Below are 23,392 nucleotides of genomic sequence, written 5' to 3'. Positions count from 1 at the left end.
GTTTTAGAGTCTGCGCAATTTCAAAATGCAGAATGACACGGTTCTCTCAAACACAAACATCGTCATGGAGACTTGCAGCCGTTTTGTGAGTTTGTTGTTATAGACGCAGCTCTTAAGGACATGAAGTCATGTACTGTGAAGCATTCTACTTGCCACAGCAAGTAGGAAGCAACTTCCTGCCTCGGGATAGATGTAGTTTTGTAATTAGGCTATGTGTATGTATTCTCAGAGACATTTCTCTTTCAAAAATAAATGTTTATAAAGTAACTGCAAAGATTTACAAGTATTTATAAATACTACTTCCAATTGCATGCAGTTTACTACTTTAAAATATTCCAATATGAACATTTTTATCTATATTGAAATGAATACAAAGAGTAAATAAGACACAGATGCGGGTCAATTTATCCTCAAATTTGACTCCCAATTCGTACTGGAAATCATTAAACTTGTGCAGCGGTAGCAATTGTCATTGCAGCAATTTGTAGTGAGAGAAGTGTCCAGCAGAGGTCGCCCTCATCATTTTAATCTACCGGTGTGACTGGAATAAAATGGGAGCCTCACCAACAATCCCGATTCCTCAAAGGAAGTTTACATTTCATTTGCCTCTAGGAATTTAAATATTTTCTTTTGCCAGGATTTTATTTATTTATTTTTTTAAGTTTCTAGCTAACAGGTATTTCTAAGAAATTACTGAAGCGGTTGTTTATGTGTCTCTTCTCGGAGACCTATCAAGAATAGTGTTTATAATAATTATGAAGCATGCACTTAAGTAGGGATGTTTAGTTAAAGTGTTTATTCTGAAAATTGAAGAGATAACAGATCAGGACATATACTTCATACAAAAGCTCTTCTATCAAACAGATTTTATTTTAGCATAAATAAATAAAAAGCAGAAAGTTGTTTGAATTTTAAACATCTAATTACATTCACTGAAATATGTACAAGGTGAGGATTCAGACAATGACGTGGAAGTGAAATGAACATTGTGCTTAGAGGAAAAATGCAAATTAAGACACCTTCAGTTTTCCTTCTGTGTGCTCACAGTTTCATAAAGATTTTTAGGGGACCAAACAAATTCTGAAAATGTTAAAGACCCAAATAGTAATTTGATTTTTTTTTTGTACATAAATTTCTACTCGCATATGGCTGTGTACATATGAAAGGGTCATATATTAGCAAATGACAAACTTGTACAAAGACACAGTTTAGATAATGCCAAAGCTTTTTACGTGATCTATCAGGACAGTGTGAGTAAGCAACAGAACATCGATGCTTTAGTTGAGCGTTGTTATGTTGTCATGAACATAACAGCCAACGCTATAAACTCAAAGTTCAAATGTGTGATAAGAACGAAAACAGGTCAGAACAAGGGGAGCTCTCACTCTACTAACAGCAAAAACACAAAATGCACATCTGAGTCACTAACGTTATCTACATAAAGCTGACTCGCACACAGTCATGAGGCAAATACACAGCGGGTGCTGCTGATCACTCCACTGTTTCCTTCAAACATCGTTTAGTCGGGACGCGGCTTTAGTGGAGCTGCTACAGTTGCGGTTTGGGAAGGCTCAGCTCTGATTCTCCTTTCGATCTGATGCGGCCACCAGCAGAGCTGCTGTCTGAATTCAGTCTGGAAAGAAAGTCTGCTGCTTCTGGTCCTTCTGTCTTCTCATGACCGGATCTCGATGACTTTGATGAAGGGCAGCGGTTTGTTAGAGGAGGTGGATGGCTTCAGTGGTTTACTGCAACAACAAGAGCACAGTGAATTAATCACTTTTTTACTGGAAACAGCAGGAGTCAGACATTTAGGATATAGACTAAATGAAAAGACACATTAAATTAGAATAAACTTTACATGTTTTGGTTCAGTTAGGATTACCCCAATTATTAACATTTTCTAAATGCCGGAATAATGAGAGCAAGTTTTTATTTGGAGAAATTGGGTCACATTTTTTGGGGTTATTGTTCTCCATGTTTGCCTGAATTGTGATCCATTTCTCTTGACAGAAAGAAAGAGGTCAGTTTCTTGTGGTGGCCACTCCTAATCATCCGCTTTATTGTGTGGAAGTTACTTCTTAACTAATTTCACTGAACGCTAAGCGTCATTGTCTGTTTGCTCCTAAGCTTTGACTTCCTGGCTGATGTCTTTTGATGTTGCACCAGTTTTTCCACATAATGTTCTTTCCTCGTGATGCTACCAGTTTTATGATGTGCACTAGTTCATCCTGCAGCAAAACAGGCCCACAACATAATGCTGCCACTTCCCTGCTGCTCAATTGAGATGACGTTTTCATGTTTGCAGAAGAAAAAAATAAATCAAATTTAGGATTTTTGTCCTTTGTGTGCATTTGCAAAGTGTAATCTGGCTTGTTGCTGTTATTGATTAACAGCTTCAGTGATAATACTAAGAAACTCCACATAAATATGGTACTAAAAATATTTTATTTGAATGGTAGTTATTTTGTCTTTGCTAATTTAGTAGTGGTTTGTCAAAATGGTTCTTTGTTACATAAGATGTATAACTTAGGAAACCAGAAAATCACAGACTACTATAAGTTCATAGACATTATAATCCCCTTAAAAATATTTATCAATTAGAAACATTTCTCCCCACTACTTAAAGATAAATTTCCTACATTTCTAGTGTTGGATTATGTTGCTACAGTACAAGATGAATTTATTTGAAGTTTTTTTTAGTCAGATAAATCACAACTTTACCACAGTGGTGCCATAAATTATTGAAAGTGCTGCTTCTGCATAAAAAAAAAAAATCGAGGACAAAATAGGTTACCTGTACACAATCTGTGGATTGCGCTCTGTTGAGAGATAGGAGCTTGACCTTTGTCCTCCCAGGAAGTAGTCCATCTGGTCACGCATTTCTCGATTCTTAACAAACAAAATGGTTTCAGGGTTATTATTTACAGTATTACCAAGCATTGCATTTTCTCTCTCTTTCCAGAACAAGGTTATTTTTTATTTTTATTTCGCTCCCACAGTCCAGAGATTTATTTTTATTTTTTTAATATAGGCCAGGCGCACTTCTCACCTCAGCCTCCAAGAATGCCACTTTCTCCTCCAGCTCTTGGATCACGCGGTCCCGCTCCTGGATCACCATGCGAGAGTTCTGGAGCTAAAGACGAGCAAACAGAGGAACCAAACAGTGAGCAAACCCTGCGCAAATACGAGCACGGAGTCGACGTGTTTGCCTCACAGAGGCTGGCGTATGTGCTTCTCACCTGCTCAATCATGTGTCTGACTTTCCTCTGTTGGCTTTTCAGCATGTCATCCAGATGGTGGATCTTTTCTTTGAGAATAGCTACCTCCTTCTCCAACTGCTCAGCCCTAAAAATACACACAGACGGTTACGGCACATTGTAATTTTTTTTTTTTTTTGGGGGGGGGTTTGTTCATTTTTTTTCCCCATTGTATAGAATGAAGAACCTATCAACTGTTTGTCATTTACTCTAAGAGAATGAGGGAGAAATCTGCGGTCTAAATAAGAGTTTAAGGTGTCCAGTTTGCTGCATTCGACGGGACACAAGACGTGTGAAGAGGAAGGTTTTCTGGTGAAATGAGGCCAGAACTGAATTTTACAGTCTTCATTCCGAACCCTAACACTCAGTGGTGAAAAACACAAAGACAATGACATCGTTCAGAGGAGATGGCCTTCCACCAGGACAACTGTGATTTCTAAAGTAGATTGTTGCCACTAGATTTCTGTCAGGGAATCATTGTTAAAAAAAAAAAAGAAAAAAAAAAGGACGTTTTCTGATTTTAACTTGTGAAAATTATCCATTTTCTTCTGCTTTTCAATTATGCACTACTTTATTTTCATCTACTAGATAATATCCCATCAGCTACGCTGAAGCTTGAGATTGAAACGTATCAAAACGTGAAAAATGTTGGGTGAGTACTTTTGTGATGCAGTGCAGTTGGTGTTGTGTGACTGTAAAGGCTGACCTCTGCTCCCCCTGGTGGCCTTCCTCTCTCATCTTCCGCAGCTCACGCAGTTCGTCCTCGCGGCTGCGGATGGTCTCCCTCAGGGTGGCGCTCTCGTGCTCCATTCCTCCCAGCAGCCTCTGCAGCTCTTCAATGCGCTTGTCTTTCTTCTCGCTGGCTTCTTCGGTGACCCTCAGCTTCTCCTCCTTGTCGCTCAGACAGTCTCTAAGCCTGCTGCCTTCAGCCTAAGTAAGACCGAGAGTCGAGCTTCTTTAGAAGATGAGATAAATAACGGATTGTACGGGTTATAACCTCTGTGTGTGAATACGTTACCTGCAGCTTCTCTTTCTCCTCCTGGTGCTTCTTTTCTGCCTCCTGCATCTGTGCATACAGACGCTTGCTGACCTCTCTCAGCTTGTCTCTCTCTGCTTCTTCATCCACGTCCTGTAGATAAAGAGCAAAGTGTTAGCTTTGCAACTCTACAGTTGGGCACATATTTTTATGGTGACCTAATGAAAACTGTTTTTGTTTCGCCTAAGCTCTGAGGGTTTGCCTATCATAAACACAACGGGTGTGTCTGCGTGCGTCACTGGAACATCTAGGTTGCAGGGGTTTCCTTCTTGTTTGTGCAGCATGGAGTGCATACGTTGGTGATGTAGCGTGAGTCACAGACACGAGTATAATTGGGACGTAAACACAGAGAGCTTCGTTGTGTTTGTACAAAACTCTGATGGCACGCAGGCGGTTGTGGATGTGAGGAAATGTGTGGAAACTTTAGTTTAAAGCATGTGTGGAATGAAGAGGGTCTGAAAACAACAACATGTGCAGTGGGAGGAACAACAAAGCAGCGTGTTCCAACGATATTTTTCACGCACCCCCAGGGGGAATATAAGGATCATTGACGCCTTGACATCATTTCTTTATGTTCTTTGTCCCTACATAACCTTTCTGTTTGTGCCTCTGGGAGCGGATTGCTTTACACAATGTTCTGTGAGCTGATGCTACAAACATGAGATTCAATATGTTCTCTAAAAGGCTCACACGAATGGAAAAAAAAAAGAAAAAGAAAAAAAAAACAACAACAGCAGGTTGAACCAGAGCCTGTGTTTTTCTGCTCACCTGCCCGTCGGTTTTGGATCCGGTTTTGGGAGCGGACAATCCGTTCTTTCGGAACGGGATTCCGACCTTCCACCCATTTGTGTGCGGCTGTATAAAGAAAGACAGGAAGTCAGCAAGGACAAAAAAAAAATGAACCATGGCAGGAATGATAATAGAGGCGAAAGGAAATGCCATAAAACACACAGGATGGGAAGTAGAAAATAAACCCAGTGAGTGGCAAATTTGGGGTACCTTTGTTTTGGCTGCCATCTGCTCTCTCAGGTTCTTCAGGCAGTACCTCACCTGCAACAAATACAGACACGGTGTGAGTGTTTCAAATGTTATTCAGGCATTTTAATTAATTAAAACAAACAACTTCCCAACTTTTAAATACTCAGCATGATGCATTTAAAATTATTCCATTTCATATTTATCAGCAACTTTTAGTTGATGTGATACACATTAAAATATATTTGGTTACACTATGTCATATGCATTTCTTGGATAAATTAGTTTTCTTTTTCCTGCTCTTTAAAATCAACAACCAAAGACACTCAAGAAAATCTCTTGGATTTGCACTTGAATCGGTGTATTAAGTTATTCGTTTTTTTCTCTTTTTTTTTTTTGAACATGCATATTTTAGTCTCCAATTTTCTGAGCAGGAACTTAGTAAGCTGAGATAAAACAAGAAGGGCAGCGACCGTTAGCCAGAAGGATTATTTACATGACCCAAAGATGCAAATGCTTCATATTCCAGGAAACATTCTCACTGACACGAGCGTCGTTGCGTCAGGAATAATCATAGTTCAGCCACTGACCTCCTGTATCTGTGAAACTTCGTCTGACAGCATCTTCAGGCTCTCTTGTTGCTTCTGCTGCTCTTGTCTGCGAGCCTCCAGGTAAACCTAAAGCAAAAGAGCCACATCAATACCAGACACCAGAGCCAAGTCAAATGCCTTTGACGGGAACCATATCTGCTACACGCACCTTGATGATCTCCACCTGCTCCTCTTTTGACTTCACTGGTTCAGGGTACGAAGCGGTCCTATCGCTGGCCGGCTGCACCAGGGCGAAAGCTCGTCCAATTGGCTGCAAATCAGTGACGAGAGGAGGTTAAGAGCGCAAAGCATTTTCCACATCTGTCAAATCCAGGCCTGATTGCGAAGGAGTTGTTTGTGATCAACATTACAACACAGCATTTGCAGGAGCAGCTTGGATGTTAAATAATCGTCATGAAACATCGCTCTGGAATGTCGGCAGCAATGATGCAATTAAACTGTTAGCTAGTAGAAGAAAGGGGAACATACTGTCCCTTCATCAGCAAGCTAGTCCTGTGTTACATATCATTATTGTGAGCCTGCATCACAAGAGACATTTAGTAGAAATCTCTATGGAGACCAGCCCTTAAACATCTGCTGGTTTCCTGAGAATGGGTGGACACGAGACCTTGAGCACAGAGAGAGAGAGAGAGAGAGAGAGAGCGAATGTTATGCAACCTCGCTACAGCGGACGTCCCCTCAGTTCTGGTAGAACAAAGCGAGTCGCAAGACACCCAGATGCGTGTAAACTACTGTAATAAAAACCTGATGGGCGCTGTGACATAATTATGAGCTGTACTTACAGTTGATGTGCAAGAACGCTGCATGATGCATTACCCTCTGTCTGAACTAATTCCCCAGAATCACTGAAAACGTCACGTAAAAGTGTCAGGTTTTAAATAGAGACTTCGTGACTAGTTTCTCGGAATATTTATCCGTGAGTGTGTGGAAATTCTGGCTTGGATGTACAAATAATTGATACAAAAGTGTGTATATTTTATATATATATATATATATATATATATATATATATCAGCATCACCAGACCCATTTTACTAGGGCATGAGACAGAGAATATCTCTTCCGCACCCCAGAAAAATTCCTAATCAAACTTTATGACCGTTAAGCAGTACAGCATCTCAACATTCGCTTTAACAGATTACCAGAAAACCCAGAAAGTTGTAAGTTAGCCTAAAAGTCTATGTCACCCCTTAATAGGGCTAAAAGATAATGTTGAGGTGAAGAAGACTCGTGTAGTGATGTCTACTTTTAATGTGCTCCTAGCATATCAAAGTAAAGCCATTAGAGTAAGCGTTTACATTCGAAAGACTGATAAAAATATAAAAATGTCAATACTGATCTGGACAACAAGTATTAATCACAGTCAGTATATCCACAGCACTTCTCCTCTCTGCTACAATTACATAGTTTTCTTCTACGTGGTGGGTTCTGCTTTCTATCACTTATCCAAAGTGTTTCTCATCTGCAGGAAATGTCTCACCTTATCTCTGTGCTGCTCTGCGCTCCGGCTCGCCTCTCTCTGGTCGTGGAGCGTGAGTCGCAGTCGTCTACAGCCGTCCTGAAAAGTGAGGCAAAACGAAATGATTCAAAAGAGTCCGTTATGTGATGAAGAGTCTGTTTGAGGGCTATTTTGAGGAGGAGAAGAGCGGGGAGGGGGGGGAGAAAAAAGGAGGAGGACAGAATGAGTCATAGGGTGGGAGAAAGTGGGCAGCAACCAGTACAAGACTGGGAACAAACGTCAGAAAGAAAGCGAAACTTTTTCCAGCCCTGCACAGAGACAGATTGTTTGGTTTAAATTGTGCGCTGCGGACGTCAGAGGGACTTAGGCGAAAAACCCTCCAGACGCTCGCAGCCAGCTGGAAGCCGAGGCTGGATTTCAGGGGAAAACTGTTATGTGGAGTAAAACAGAGCCTTTCCATGGCAACAAATCCTCCCAGTAGCCATAAACAATCTGGCAGAGGAATAAAATAAGTGTGCCCATGAAGACTGAGAATGAAAGTTACAGAGAACACTTGACGAAAACTACCATTATCACCAATTTGAACATGATTGTGTGTTTTTGTTTATTTTTAAAAAAGCAAAGGTTCCATTTGGAGCCTTTTTAATCCACCAGAATCTAAATAACCAGTGATTACAATTACTGTGAAGTTTGATTTCAGTTGGAACTAAGCGCAATCATGCGAAGGTAACACTTTTTAAAGCATTTTGAGTTCAGCACTCAAATAGTTTGCATCTTCTTCAAAGTATCAGACTGCTTCAGTGCACATTAATGAAGCGACTCTCTTTATCACCACCCTCCTTTATATTTGCACTGTACATCCTATTCATAGCAAAGCACCGTCACACATATGGTCTGCAACTAAAAATTAAGCAGGACAAAGTATAGCTGAACTGAAAAGGTGGACAGAAGTCAGCTTTTTCAATTTAAATGAAAGCATGACAGAAATATAAAAATATTTGGAAACTGTTGACGCTGTAGTTCATTTGGCTCTCAGTTTGGACCCTCTGGAAAACTACGTAAACCTACCTGTTCTTATGCCTGGACTACATTTTGAGGTAAGCCATCTTTCCCCGTTTCATGTGCAGACACTAAGCCGATTGAGGCGATGTTACACTACATGAATTTTAGAGTCAAATTTCATAATTCCATCACTTTTTGAGAAGACCTCCCGGAGGAGAAGCAGCCTTTATCGCTGATCTCCTTCCTCGTCAGAGAGCTGAGACCCACGGCTTCTCTCTGGTCAAACCAGCCGTTTGAGGTGGAAAGGTGGCCAAGCCCTTTTGAGGCACGGCCCAAAGCACACACTTTTTCAACAATGTCTGCTCTTTTTATTTGATTTCAGCTTGCTGTTTCTCTATATAGTAGAGTATGAAATAAAAAAAACTTAGATGGTCGCATATTTTGAGAAGAATCCCGGACATGCATGAAAAGGAATGCGAAAGTAGCTCCTGTAGCGGGAAATCTCTGGAACAGGATGTTTACTGGGAGTGTGTTTTCCAGCACGAGGGAAGCCCCCCTGAAAGAGCGGCTCAGTAAAAATGTCAAGGGTAAACTCTGCAGATGTGAGGGAAGAGGTCACAGACGTTACGTAACTCTCGCAACCCAAATTAGCATGTTCTGTTTCTTGGGTCATCTTTTGTTCAACGCATAAGCAGAGATAAATGCAACAGTTCAACAATTCATTTCATAACTTTAAAATACAAACACGGACGCAGAACTTCGTTAACGGTGTCGCTCGTGTGCAAAAGGAAAATCTGGGCATCGTTCTGCTTTAAACTCACAGTTAAACTCTGATGGATCGCCTGCTGGTCGTGGCTAAGCAGTTATAATTTGCCGTTTATTTTTCAGAGCCTTAGCTTTCCTGCCAAGCTCTGACTTGTTTCCATATTTGTATCAGATTTAAAGACAATGCTTCATCAGCTGAAACACAATAGCGTACAGAGGTGGGGTTGTTATATAAAGTCCTATTTTAGCCTCAAGAAGATTAGATCAAGGATCAACAATGTCTTTCATATCAAAACAGAAATTATTGTAGTGGCAGTAATGACCAGACGATGAATCAGTTAAAACTTAGAAGCAAGAAACTGCTAATATATCCAACCTGGTAAACTCCTTCATTGTCTGCACGGTGTTATACTGGTAAAGTCAGGCGTTTATTGACTAAACATGTTTTGTTTTTTTCCTATTACTTCATATTTGGACTATCAAGGAAGGTATGGAAGAAATATTTATATCTTTCCCACCTTCTATGATGTTTCTGTGCACTGAAATGATGTCTGGGTTTGTTTTTCTGTCCTTTTTTTGAAGTACTGGTTCAGTTACTCATTAAGAAACTTACAAAATCGAACTACCTGGCAGCAACTCAAAGCATGTAGGGGTTTAGATCTGGGGGGTAAATAGGAATTTAGGTGATTTTCTTGTTTGTTTTCAGAGACCTCTGTTGGTAGGGGTGTCTGTCGTTGCGTACAAACTGTAGTAAAAACAAAATAAAAATGTTCTTACTATTTTGTGAAGAGTAAAGTGTGATTATTGGTCAGGCTTTGCAAGGGAACCCTTCTGCCTCTTAATTTGACCAAATAGATTAGGTCTTGTTGCGTAATGTAACGATAAGAAGCTGTCATAAAAGAGAAGCTTTGTTTGCAGAGTCTTTAAATTTGCTGCTTATCTTTTCAGGGTTAACAGCAATAAAAGAACAGGCACCGAGAGGTGGATTTAAATGGGAAAATTAGAAGGCAAGACACGAAAAGCAAAAAAAAAAAAAAAAAAAAAAACACCGTCTAAAGACTCAAGTCCAAGTAAACCAACAAAAATCCAACTACAAAAGGGAAAATTCTCCTATTGTTCAACAGGCTTTCCTCTTGGATTGCAGACTGAGGTGGAAAAGCCGTCTCTGAAAGCTCTAGTGCACCCCGATGAGGCCGGGTGCAGAGAAGAAGGGTTTTGAGAAACAGGGAACAGTGGGAGAGTTGTTAAGAAGGAATGCTTCATTGTACAACTTCCCCGGCTCCTCGCACACAGCACTGCGCTAATCCTCATTCTGGGGCGAGCTATTTGCACGGTAGCCTCCCTGTCTGCTGCTGGAAAAACGCTGTCCATCCCTCAGCTGTAATACTAGCCTTCCTGTGAACTCGGACAAAAGAGAGCAGTCGGACGGGACCTGCAAGCAGCCGCTTTAACGCAAACACAAGCAGAGCACATTAGCTTCTGGCCACTGACAGAAACATGAGCCTGAGCTCACACACAACCCACGGTGCCTCAGTGAGGACAAAAGATCAGGACACGCCGAAAGGACATGGGGACACTTTTGTTTTGGATTCAGACATGAGGAGGGATGTAAATTATTGGAGGTAAACATGCTGAGGCGTGGGGAGACACCTGGGAATTCACCTGGTAAACAGCATTTTTGAAGATCTCTGTTTCACACACTCAAACAGGGTTCAGATTTCTGACTTTGTGCCTTCAGGTGCGGTTCCTGCATACCACAAAGGATACCACAAGATGTTTTGTGTGCACACATCATCATGCATTAAATGCTTTGTTTCCCCCTGTGCACACAGGATGAACAGATGTCACCTTTGTCTTTAGTCCAACAGCAATATAAACCTCAGCTCTGAGGCGACAGGTGTGATCCGACAGATCAGCTGCAGGTGAATCAATTACCACTCCAGATTCATCCATCCCTGCACCGATTCTTTACCAAAGGTTCAGTTTGACACTCAAGCAAGGAAAACATCAATGCAAAGACTGTTCCTCTGTGAGCATCAGGAAATGCTTTTCGTCCAAATAAAAGATAATCTCCCCTCTAAGTTATTTCTAAGATCAGGAAATATTTGACTAAAGAGTAAGTCAACAGAGCTCTTGCACCAACTTTAAAGGCCTGACAGAAACCTAGGCTTTATTCTGGGAACATCAGTCTTTCTCAGTAAAATAAATACTGCGGCTAACACACCCAGCCTGAGTTGACAAGGTGCACTTATAGGTAAGCGCAAGGCTTTGAGGGTCCGAAATCTCTCAGAGGTTGATCGGAATCAACCAGTTTCAACTTGATCAGCCAGTCAGAAAATCAAAAACCCAAACAATCGGGTAACAAGCTTTTTAGAAAGAAAACCACACTTTTTTTTTTGTATTGAGAAATATCTGTATTTCCTGTAGATTACATGAGAGTGAGAGAGACCAAGACTTTCAGTAGATAACAAGAAGACAAAACAAGTACAGAAAGTGTCTTCTGTTTTATCTTTTTGAGCTGCCAATCTCTACCTATCATGCAACATGTTAGATTTGGAAATTGGTAGCAATTTAATTTGGTAAGGGTCTACATTCTGCACGTGGTTTGCAGTGCTAGCTAAGCTAACTGTGCTAATTAGTAATATGAAGTATTAAAGCCAGTTAATTCATACTCAATTGTGCTTATTTTAAAGTATTAGTAAAAGTATTTTTTTCCACATAAAGTCTTATGTGACATTATCTGTGCTTAAAAACTAATTTATTACGTTAGAAGGAAAAGTTTTTTCTACAAAACATATTTTTGTGATATCTTCTCATAATATAGATTTTAAAATCAAAAGAGAGTAAATTGAAATTGGGATTAGAAGGTTAGATGTCACAAACACCAGATTGGTAATCTGATTGGTGCTTCTCTAAAGTATATAAAAGGTTTTTGGGCATTTTGTTTATTTATAGTGCCACTTTCTGACTTGAGAAGTCACAATATTAATGTCCTAAACAAGAAAAAGTTTTCCAATCACAAAAAGCACTGGATGAAAGGTTATTTTATCGAATCGGGGCAGTTCGGCAGAAAGCTGGGTTGTTCCAGAACTGCCATCATGTGACACCTTATAGGGCTGACAATGCACATAAAAGTATTTCCATGGAACTGAGTCACAGAGTGAGAGTTGTTGGATCAGGACAAACTCCACACTGACATGGAGATACTTGACACTTAACAACCCTCCTAAAATCCACACTTTCAACATAAAGCAGGTGTGCTCTGGCATGTTTCAGATACGTGTGTAAGTCATGTGTAAGTCACGTCTCGCCCATTCCCTGCCACTGATGTCAGACTCTCAAGATGTAGAGTGAGGAAAGACAAGAGGAATGTGTTCAACGGGGAAGTTACAACAACCGAAGGGATAATTGTGTCATTATTTAAAAATTGCCTCACCAGACAAAAAAGGGAATTTGTAAGCAGTGGTTTTAAAATTACATAACATCACATACTGATATTTACAGGTGATTTTAGAAGATGTTTTAGAACGTTTAGTTTTAAAGTCTGTGTTGTACGTCTGTGTGCCTCCTGGGTACTAAACGTTGTGACACTTGCTGAACAAAGTTGTCTCCTGCACATCAAAATTCCCTCTCATCACCATTTATTCACATTTTAGTTCCGCGTAGCCTTTTTGGCATGCTAGGAGGTGAGACTGCATTCACTTACCTTACCTTGAATAAACATATCAGACACCAGATATGTAAATACTGAAGTTGGGAGATTATTTCCCTGCTGAACTTAACGTTGATAAGGGCGGACCGGTCTTCTGTGTGACGCTGATGCAAAGTTGCCTTTTTCAAAAAAGTAATGACTGATAGATTAAGTGCGGCCTGGACAAACAGAGGGTTTATTGTAGCTGTACGCATTCCTCTGTGCAGTTATCGGTTTAATAGGTATGTGAGAGATGCTGCCCTTGTTACACTTTGACCTTTCTGTTGGATATACTTTGCACGCAGAAGAGCGATAGATTATCAGTCTAGACCGCAGGACAGAAATGTGCAACTTTATCTTTTAATGGGTTACATCTTTCAGCTCAAGCTTAGCTGGCAGGGTTTATGAAGTGTGGCCTGATGGGAGCTCAGCAGGAGAGCACCGAAGTGGAAGACAGAGGGTGAAAGTGTCATGTTGCTCCGCAACCTTGTAAAACGCGGTGCTGGTGAACAGTTTGCCTTTTCAGGCAAGGTCAATGATTAAACCAAAGAGAGTCACACACTGATAACCCCAATCAGCGCAAGTCATCTTATGAAATGTTGCCCTGGGTTACTCTTATGTTGCATGAACACAAAAAAAATAACCCAAAGTTCTCTCTTTTGTGTTTTTACACATAAATCATGTCTTAAGGAATCCCAGAATAAACCAGGTCTGATCTTAAAATTTAAAAGAGGACATTTCAAATGTAGTCCAGATTAAAAAAAACAAACAAAAAAACAGGCCTTTAATAGGAATCCTCTGGCTTGCAAGGTATGCAGCCATATGTTTTTTCAATACAAAGAGGCACCTGCTCCCATTTAGGTGCACTTGCAAAAATAAAAGATGTAAAACTTGCTTGAACTACAGGTCACCCCATGCACAAGCGCGCCCTGGGCAAAGAATCATATCACCTATATTAAAAAACATTTTCTTTTGCACAAATGTGCCAAACCATACATTGCAACTTAATAAAGAGGGCTTGAGATTCCCCCTGACACAGTAAAAAGCATATCGCCCAAATCAAAAACCCATACAGAAGTGAATCTAGCCAATAGTATTTAACATAGCCTCCTTTGTTTGAATGTAGCAAAGCAAAAATTGCAAACAAAGGACCACTTTTTAATCTGTCTTTGCACAGGTGGCAGACAAAGTGCACAACCTGGGCTGCCTTCTCCGTCTGTCACAACTGCTTGGAAGTGTAAGCCTTTACATGATGTGACCAGAAGGCACCTGACACAGACACAGATGTTATCTGGACTAATTCTGACCTGGTCTCTATGCGAGTCTGTTCAGGAGGTGAAGGGTGGGGGATAATGCTTTAATTACTTTAGAGATTTAAGTAAATACAGCACTTAGAGCAGATGAAGGCATGCGGCTTCAGGAACCATCACAAAAGTATGTAATTAAGAAGAAAACAAAAAGACATGTGGAAGAAGTAAAAAGGGGGGAAATTAAAGGGAACAAAAGTTTCCAAAGTTTTCCACAGAGGGCACAAACTTACAGAGATAAAGTTGGAAATGTATGAATATTTGAAGGAACTTACAGAATATTCATCGTTCCTGATGTCTTCAATGGTGCAAAGACTCCTTGTCACTCCGTTCATCTTCCTCTCGGATTCAATAAATACCCCACACACAAAGAAATAAATAGATGAATAAATAAATGAACTGCTCTGTGTCTCCCGGCGGACCGTCCACAGTAAGCTGCTCAGTGTCTCTCCGTTTAACCCACGCTTACTGTCTGGCTCCTCTCTTTGGGAATAACTTTTCTCGGTGCGTCACTGTGGGAGTGAACAGCAAAACCAAACAGAGCCGCCCACAAAACGGACCGAAACAGCCAAATAGGGAGCAGGAGCGAGAAAAAAAAAACAAAAAAAAAAAAAACACTGAGCTTGACTGTAAGGGGAGTGTCAGAAACACATTGTTGGACCGAAGCTGCAGCCACCGGTACAGCAACTTCTGGAACAATGACCTCCTGCAGCTTCACCTCATCTGAGGGGAAAAAATAAAGTATGAAACATTACAATATGCCCATTCTTATTATATAATACAAATGTTCAACCCTGTATTAAACGTTGCCGTGAGGGGAGCAGCCCAGTTTCCGTGTAAATTATTAAGTGAGATAGCTTAAACGCCTGACTGAGCCTCTTTAAAAAAGAAGTCTCCTCTCATTACAAAGCAGTGGAAACAAACTGTGATTTCGGAGCTCTGAAAACATAACTACGTAAACAAAGTTACAGAGTTATAACTATTATTTTTTTTATGAGCAAATTTAATTAACAAAATTTGATACATTTTGCAGAAATATTTGATTTTCCGTCAGCGGAGAGTCCTGCTGGTTGGTCGCACTACTCGATCGAGGCGAGGGGGGATGACGTCACGTCTAGCGCCTTTTTGTTTTGATGCTAACTATCGATATAAGCCAATTGAGCACAGAAATGTAAGATAAAACACAAACAGAAGACACAAATCTGGTCCTACAATTCCAAATACACAAACTAGAAAACAATTCATTGAATGCAGCCCTGGTTAATCGGAAAACATAGATAAATGCAGAAACAAAAATGGATAAGAAAGCATAACTGCAAAAACAGTTTTTCAAGCAACCTCCAGATACAGTTTTTGGGACTTCCTCATGTTTAGTTTTTATTTTATTACTGTATTTTCTCCTTTTTTCAGTTTATTAATCCAATAATTGGTAAATAATTACCAAAAATATTTTTTTTTCTTCAAAAAGTATGATGATTCGCCATACACTTTTTGCAGGGGTGACAGAGGAATGGGTGACAACCATTTCTGAGGATTTAGGACTCCAGAGTACCACAGGGAGATTCATTATCCACAAATCCACAGACCAGCCTTCCAGAATTACTCCAAGTTTATCAAAAGAACCCAGAACAATATTTAAACTAAAGCATGACAAACCTCACATTTAGGGTCAGTGCTTAAGATTAAGCAATAACAAAAAGATTGTGAATATAAATACCATGGGAGAGTTTCATGACCAAACTACAGCTGAACACACACACCCATCTATTCCCAACTTCACAATGGTAATGGACTGAATTTATATAGTCATACTGAGAAATTTTTTAGTCATACTTATCACTCAAAACACTTTGCACTACAGGCATAATCAGTCATTTGCAAACACATTTATACGCTGATACACTGACAGCTTGGGGCTAAGTGCACATCAACATGGACTGAGGGGACAAAGGTGAAACATCAGGGAAGACGTGTGTCTGGTTGCATATAGATTTAGCTTTTAAAAACTACAATTACACCTATAGTGTGGCAATGATTTGGGTCTTTGTAACCTGGACGACTCGCTGTAATGGATGGAATCACAAATTCATCTCTCTGTCAGAAAACTCAGAAGAAGATAGTCTGGGCCTCAGTTTGTGACCTTATATTTGGTACGACAGCAAAACCAGTTATTAGATTTAAGCGTCAATTACTTTGAGACCTCCTCCCCAATAACTAAAATCCAAATTTGAAAACTGCTTTTTGTATTAACCGAAGTTATCATCATCAGAAGAAATCGGTACATTTACGAAAATAATGTAAAATGTCTCAAAAGTAAAACACGCTCATGTATCACTTCTTTGTTATTTAATTGCTGATGTACAAGTATGCATGTTTTCGGTGTTAACTCAGGTCATTTTACTGGAACAAGATGACAGTGCAAAGTAGCAAACAAAGCATTCCTCTGGCAGCATGTGGCTGACTGACCAAGGTCACAGCACAAAGACTAAAACAATCAATGGCACAGGAAACACAAACACAGAGTGGCACAAAATATAAAACTGGATGTATTAAACGAAGGAGGGAGACTAAAACAGAGATTCGCACTGAAATAAAATGAATTTGCCTTTCATTCATCTGCTTGGTTGCAGTTTTGAGTCTTTAATTAGTAAACCTTTTACCCTAATGAATCACCAGGCAAGAATGTGGCTATTTTTAAAGTCATAGTGGGAGGTGTGTTTTTTTTTTTTTTTTTTAAATGATTGTATTATCCTGTGGAATGAGAATCCTCCACATGCACAATATCCTCAAAACCGCAGCACACCCAAACCTCAGGGCTGCGTGTTGAGATGTGTCCCACAAACAAAGGAGTCGTGAGGCTGCATCCGACCATTTTCAGACACGTTGATCCGGAGATTAGACACCAGACTGTTTTGGGAATCAAACTTTATTTGCATCCAAGTCCCGGATTGAAAATATAATGGGGGACTCAAACCGGTTATGTCACTGTTATGTCTGGCTTTCTGGTTGAAGGCAAAATCGTAGAGCGTAAAAGTTTCACTTGAAGGATTTTCCAAAAGACATCAGAAGGTGTTTGGTTATGTAAAAATAAATACATGAGCTTTTTTTCAGTGCAAGGCTACGTCTCTGCCTCAGCAGAGAAGCTTAAGTTTAAGTTCTTTTGCCTATCATCAGAAGTGATGACAGGCATCAGCAGCAGATGGATAGCCGGACTGGTGTGGTAATGTATCAGATCAGAATCAATTTATTTGCCAAGATTGTGCACACAAACAAGAAATTTGACTTCAATTCAATCTGACTTTTCTCTCAATGAAGATATGTAAGTATATACAAACATATACGCAGAGTGTTTTCACAAAAGTGAACAACCGGGCTGAATTAGGGCAAACATATGTGGTATTGATCTGAGTGCTGTTAAAAGCCCAGATATGGATCATGGCTGAAAAAATGAGATCCGCTCTACAAGCAGCTCAGATGAGCTCAGAGGCCGTGGAGGCAAGGTGAGGAGCTCAGAGTAGAGTCACCGCTCCACCTGTCAGGTTTGGTGTATTTGCTTGGCTTTTCAAACCCTTAAATGTTTTTCTCCTTATGAAGTCATTCTTTCATTGAAATGCGTGTAAGCTTGGACTATTAGTCTTCAAGTTTTCAGCTGTTACCTGAAGGTTTTAGGTCGTGTTTATAACTTCATTCACCTTGACGAAAACTTAATTTACATTTGAAGAAACGTAATCCAAGAGCATAATGCTGCCACCACCGTGTTGCGCTGTGGGTTTGGTGTTCTTTCCATGAAGTGCTTTGGTGATTTTGTGCCAAATACAACTACATTATCTGGAAAGATTTTCCCAGACTCGTTTTCTTTTGAAGAAAAGACAGCCATTGTCCAAAAATATGATGAATACAGTCAGATTTCGTTCATTGAATGTGGCTAAAATAAATATGTGTCCTCATTATGCCCATTTGTCAGATTAAACATGCTATTTGAAAACAACAACATTTACGCCTTTAATAAAATTTTTTATGTTTTTTGGTCAGACGTAAGATTCAAACCTTAAAAGCTGTGTTTTTATTAGATTGAGGTGGAAAATCCACATAGTTAACAAAAGTAAAGGCTTTAAGACATCAGTCTGTGTGTAACCAATCTAAAAAACATAATTCACAAAATGGGCCAGTATAAATACACTGTATATACAGGAATGACCTGAATCAAAAGGTGTTTTAATAGTGTAAGGGTGTGCACTCTTATGCAACAGGCACCTTGTTATGTTTCACGTTCCACTCTACTGCAGTTTGTGTTTAGTTCAGTCGTACACGCTAGATGTCACACATTTGTGGGAAAAGTTTAAAGTCAAAATTCTTCACATCACAAAATCCTATCTTTTTAACGGTGGTGTGATGTGAGTGAACGTTTACGCCACATGTTAAGTGGAGATTAAATACAGATTAGAGATACAAAACTTTGAGTTGAAATGCCGAGGTGGATACCTCATCTGGATTATGAAAGGCTAGAATCACTACTTCAGAAGCTAGAGAGTTATGAGAATGAACACTTTAAATGTCAAACTGACGGTATGGGAGTGGATTTAAACTGTTTCCATGAGTCAATGGGCCACAGCAGTGATGAAATTTCCAAGACAAAAATAATTTTGACAAATGCTTTAACTGATGTCATTTGTTCTTTGTCAGAAAGGTGAGTCTGGTGAAGAACAAATCGTTTTCCTGTCGTTTTCACTCCTTTTTCATCAGCAGGGCTGTGGCTGCTTTTCAAATTATGGCCTCTGTATTTTTTCAGTGAACTCAGAAAATCCCTGTTTCTTCTCTTATATAACAGGACTAAAGTAAGCCTCGCTGCAACGGTTTGTTAATTTTTCCACCAAAACATTACTTCACCTGTTCTCTGTCTGTTTTCGTCACCACCTCGGCCTACATGTCGTCCGCAAGGATCGGTATTTATAGCACTGACGTGTTGGAATGATGACAGAGTTGATCTCCACTCCTCAGGTCTGCGAGTTTCTCAAAGGGCAGGTGGCAACACGCCGTTTCGTTCAGGCCCGAAAGACTTGTGTTTCTTTTACGTGGAAGCCCAGGAGGCAGGTGGAAACACTTAACACTTAGATGACAAAGGCAGACATTTGTAAGAGCAAACCCACAACAAGTTTCAAAACTGGACACACGCCCAATTCGTGGCCAATCAGCTCTTAGGTACGACAGTTGTGTCTCGAAAGCTGCAATATGGAAACCCAGTCCTGCCCATAGAAAGTATGTACCAGTTTAGCCTATAGTCTTACAAAACAGGTCATGCACACAACATGTTGATGCCGTGCAGGTTTGGTCACTCCAGCGCAGTGAGAGCTGGATCTAGTCTCATAGTAAACACTGAAGGTGTGACTTTATGCCAAGAAATTATCATTGAACAAAACCTTTGAAGGTCAGCTCCTCCTAAGCAGGACCAAAAAGGGTTTCTTTTGTGCCTCTTTTGAACATCAATTACACAATAAAACCGCCTACGAAAGTACACTAACTTTGTTCATTTTCAATGAGCAGATGCAGTGATAAACTCCACAAACAGTCCAAAAGAGACTGTTCTGTGAACCAAGACAGGATGTGAACACTTCTGTAACCCGAGTAGAAGCTGGGAGCTGAAGCTTCATGGTGCCGACTTTCATGGCTTTTCAAACAAATTCCTCACCTGATGGAAAGGTTTTGTGTTTTAGAATAAGAGCACAAACTTCAAAAAGATTTTTTCTGATGTTACACCGAGTTGTGTCAACATGTATTACATAAAATCAGATCTGGTTTCACAGAAACATCTTACAGTTGTGAAAAACAAAAACAAAACATAAATCCTCTGAAGGTGTTTTCACACTGAAACTGCACATTCCAGACGTGCTTTGGCCAACAGAGCTCCTGACAGCAACGTACGATCCGTCTGTCATCTACTGTACCGACTTCTCTCTGCCGTAAGACCCCTCTAATATCTGGACTAAAAGTCTCTGAGACAAACTTTATGCCTCAGAGAATCGGTAGCTTGTTTATGTTGTTTGGTATCAGACGCAGTGGCAGCTTAAGCATGGTCTATAAATATTCAACGGGGTTGAGATCATTTAAGTTTGTTAATTCTGTTTCATCTGCTTTTATGAGTATTTTGGGATCATTATCCTGCTGGAAGATTGAGTTTAACAATGACTTAGGAATAACTCTAGAGCACGTGTCAAACTCAAGGCCCGGGAGCCAAATCTGGCCCATTGTAGCTTTTTATGTGGCCCTTTAGACTCCAAATTACCTTACAAATTTTCACAAAACTCCAAAACTCACGCAAAATGAACAAATTTCCAAATTTTTTCTGCTTTTACTGCAACTTTTCTCAAAATTGGTCAAAAGATTTCAGCTTAAGTAACTGCTGCCTCAGGCGTACTTGATAAGTTTTGGTCCGTAATTGATACAGCAAGTAATAGAAAGTCACATTTAACATCATACAATAGCGCAAATATTGTGAAAATGTCTCACAAACATTTCTAAATTGGCACCACGAAATCTGTAGTTTTGATTTAAAACAAACAAACAAACAAACAAAAAAAAAACAATCACAAAATCCTGGAAGAACATTTATTTATTGATATTTTAACAGCCTAAATGGTTTTGTCAATTCATTCTGACACAACTGGCCCTTTAAGAACATTCAGATTTTCGATATGGCCCAAAATGAAAATGAGTTTGGCGTCCCTTCTCTAGAGCATGATGCTGCCACTACCATGTTTAACTGTTAATATTGTATCACAGTCTCACCTGGACTGTATTAAAATACTCTTAACTTTAGGCAAAAACAGTGAATTTCTTTTCCAGAAGTTTTCTTTCTTGTCCAGGGGACTAATGCCTAAAATTTGCTAAGTTGTGTGGTTGCAAAGGAACAATTAACCTAAAACTGGAGGGGAAGTACATTTGAGCCTAAATGTTTTGAACCAGTTTGGATTGTAGAAAATCCACAACAAATTCCAACTTGCAGCCAGTTCTTTTTTAGAAATCACTGAAGTCTTTTGGGGTGTTTTGGGGCTGGAAAGCTGCTGGGTCAAGAAATAAAACCGTCAGTTAGTCTGAAACATTTCAGCCGAGTGGCAGAGGAAGATATTTCCCTCTGTGTGAAGAAAGAAAAAAGTAAATCCTGTTTTAGAGTCCATGTCTCTGAACCCCTTACATGTGAACACGGTCTTGAAAATTACCCATTTAGAAACGTACAATATTCATTGTTTACACCCTCAGCAAACACAATCTTTTCTATACTTGGTTAAAAATATTAGTTAATATGTCCTCACCAATATTTAGAACTCAGACAACAAATAAAACGGAGGTTTTCAGGGAACTATTCACTGACATTGGTATGTATGTATGATCTGTCTTCCTGCCCTGCATGATGAACAATAACAGTTTTGCAACAATAGATAAGACAAAAAAACAACAACAAAAAACAAAGAAACAAAACAATGTGACATTTGTTGCTTCTGCAGCAATGCCAGTCGGAGTCTGGATTTTAGAGCTCTCTGTAAAGCTATTATTTAGTTACAAATCAAATATTTTTGTCCCATTATCTTGTAGCTTCAGTAAACCCAATCTCCCACTGGTTGCTCAGAGGTATTTCTCATCTGCTTTTGGGTAAGCAAGTCATGCCGTGCCGTTATTGTCCGTAAAATACCTTCAAAGCATTCAGTCGTGTTCGAGTCACGCAACATTCCTGGGAACTTCATAGTTTTCAGTTTGTTTGTTTTTTTACCGGCAATTTTATTTGTGATGCCTTCAAGCAGGAGCATTCCTTTCTCATCAAGCGTGTCATATCTTCAGGTCACTTCTTTATCTGTAACTTTAGCTTTCATAACAGAGCAAGTTTCCCATATCACTGCTGTTTACGTTCTGCCAGTTTAAAAAAAAAGTTTGCTTTTCTCCACTGGGGGAGTTGTTTTACCGTCTCACCTCATCAGGAAAAGAAGGTTGCATTGACAAAGACGCTGTTGTTGCCATGTTGAAACGACAACAATTCAGCAGCTTTTAATGTCAAGACAGAAAAATAACCTAGAGAGAGCTCACACATCACAGATGTATGTTTATTATATGTAATAGGATGCCTGCAGAGATTTTCCTCCTTGCTATATCATCTAGTCATCATTCCTACTATTTTTTACCTTTAGTTATTGCAGACTTCATACACATCTGCCTCAATTGGAGTGTATTTTCTCCTGTTTTTCCTCTTCAAAGGTCAAGGTAATTTTATTTATCTAGCTCATTTTCAGCAACAAGGCAATACAAAGTGCTTTACAGGATTTAAAAGGAAAATTAAAAAGTACTTCAGAGAACTGGCTGTGAGAAAAGGGCCTCTGCCTAAAATCATATTTATACCCTATGGAAGTCATTAATAATAATAATAATAATAATAATAATAATAATAATAATAAAATGTGTGTATACTCTTAACCATCTTCAAAATTTAAAGTGGTTATGATTACTGAAATGCATCAGTATTAAATTTAACAGGTTTGGCTTGAGAATGTCTAGTTTCAATCTCACTTCCCCGAAACGTCTGAGTTTTTAAAACATTTGTTTCTTTTTTTTTGTTCAGTAAATGATGGCACTAACTTCCAGTAAGTTATTGTAGGAGAACTGCTGATGTTCTGAATAAAACTCAAACCGTGTAATTTGGGTTTAAAACTCATTACATTTGTTTTTGTTCTTTTACAATCTGCATCCGCGTGAAGACATGATTATGTTCACATGGTAATTTCTGAATAAATATCCATTTTAAAACTCTTCCATAAAAGGATAATCACCTCTATTAACTAAACATTAAATGGGGCCGATAACTGAACTCTCTCACTCCCTTAGGTATAGGATCTAGGTTTATTGCTCATTGAGACTCTGGGTGAATTTGAATCTTTTTGACAAATGAATGTTCTTGTTTGCAGCCCAACAGTCATTTAAGCCCATGAACGTCGTGCTGTCAAAACACAAACATGATCTGTTTCGTGTCCTCTGCAGACAGCAGATCTCTTTCCAGTGTCGGCATGCTTCACTTTAATCCCCTAAAAGCTTAACATTTCCTTTTTGTTTTTATCATATGATAAGTTGCTGCAGTGTTTGTTGGCTTTTGCACAAAGCGATGTGACAAACCGTTTCTTCTGAAGTAGTCCTGACACGTCTTTTGTTGACACTCTGGCTATAATCTCTTCCGCAGAAGTCATCCATCTTCCTGAGAAATTTGCTGAAACATGACGGTAAACTTTTCAAAGGTCACTCGTATCGTAGCTGG

The 23,392-nt window shown here is 39.5% G+C and overlaps 1 protein-coding gene and 1 long non-coding RNA gene across 2 annotated transcripts; one reads left to right on the top strand and one right to left on the bottom strand.

Moving 5' to 3' along the window:
• Positions 1–773: 773 nt before the first annotated feature.
• Positions 774–14,603, bottom strand: tuft1a (tuftelin 1a). Its single transcript, XM_007556120.2, has 12 exons — positions 14,379–14,603; positions 7,360–7,437; positions 6,028–6,129; positions 5,859–5,945; positions 5,293–5,343; positions 5,062–5,148; positions 4,276–4,386; positions 3,964–4,187; positions 3,240–3,345; positions 3,050–3,133; positions 2,795–2,889; positions 774–1,745 (listed from the first exon to the last, which is right to left on the bottom strand). Exons 1-12 carry the CDS (start codon positions 14,436–14,438, stop codon positions 1,673–1,675), a joined length of 1,158 nt encoding a protein of 385 aa, XP_007556182.1. The 5' UTR covers positions 14,439–14,603; the 3' UTR covers positions 774–1,672.
• On the top strand, positions 6,136–21,554 carry LOC107836713 (uncharacterized). Its single transcript, XR_001662656.1, has 3 exons — positions 6,136–6,848; positions 12,842–12,845; positions 21,542–21,554. It is a non-coding gene; the product is annotated as an uncharacterized LOC107836713 (long non-coding RNA).
• The last annotated feature ends 1,838 nt before the right edge of the window (positions 21,555–23,392 follow it).

The sequence above is a fragment of the Poecilia formosa genome, unplaced genomic scaffold, assembly GCF_000485575.1.
Source record: "Poecilia formosa unplaced genomic scaffold, Poecilia_formosa-5.1.2 Scaffold77, whole genome shotgun sequence".
NCBI lineage: Eukaryota > Metazoa > Chordata > Actinopteri > Cyprinodontiformes > Poeciliidae > Poecilia > Poecilia formosa.
Note: the sequence above shows the minus strand (reverse complement) of the source record. Positions and strands in the feature narration are given on the sequence as shown.

Coding starts and splice junctions, on each gene's coding strand:
- tuft1a (XM_007556120.2), bottom strand. CDS start 14,438: ATGAACGGAGTGACAAGGAGTCTTTGCACCATTGAAGACATCAGGAAC. Junction 6,130..7,359: donor CAGAGCAGCACAGAGATAAG/GTGAGACATTTC, acceptor ACTGATTTGCAG/CCAATTGGACGAGCTTTCGC. Junction 5,946..6,027: donor AGCAGGTGGAGATCATCAAG/GTGCGTGTAGCA, acceptor CTTTTGCTTTAG/GTTTACCTGGAGGCTCGCAG.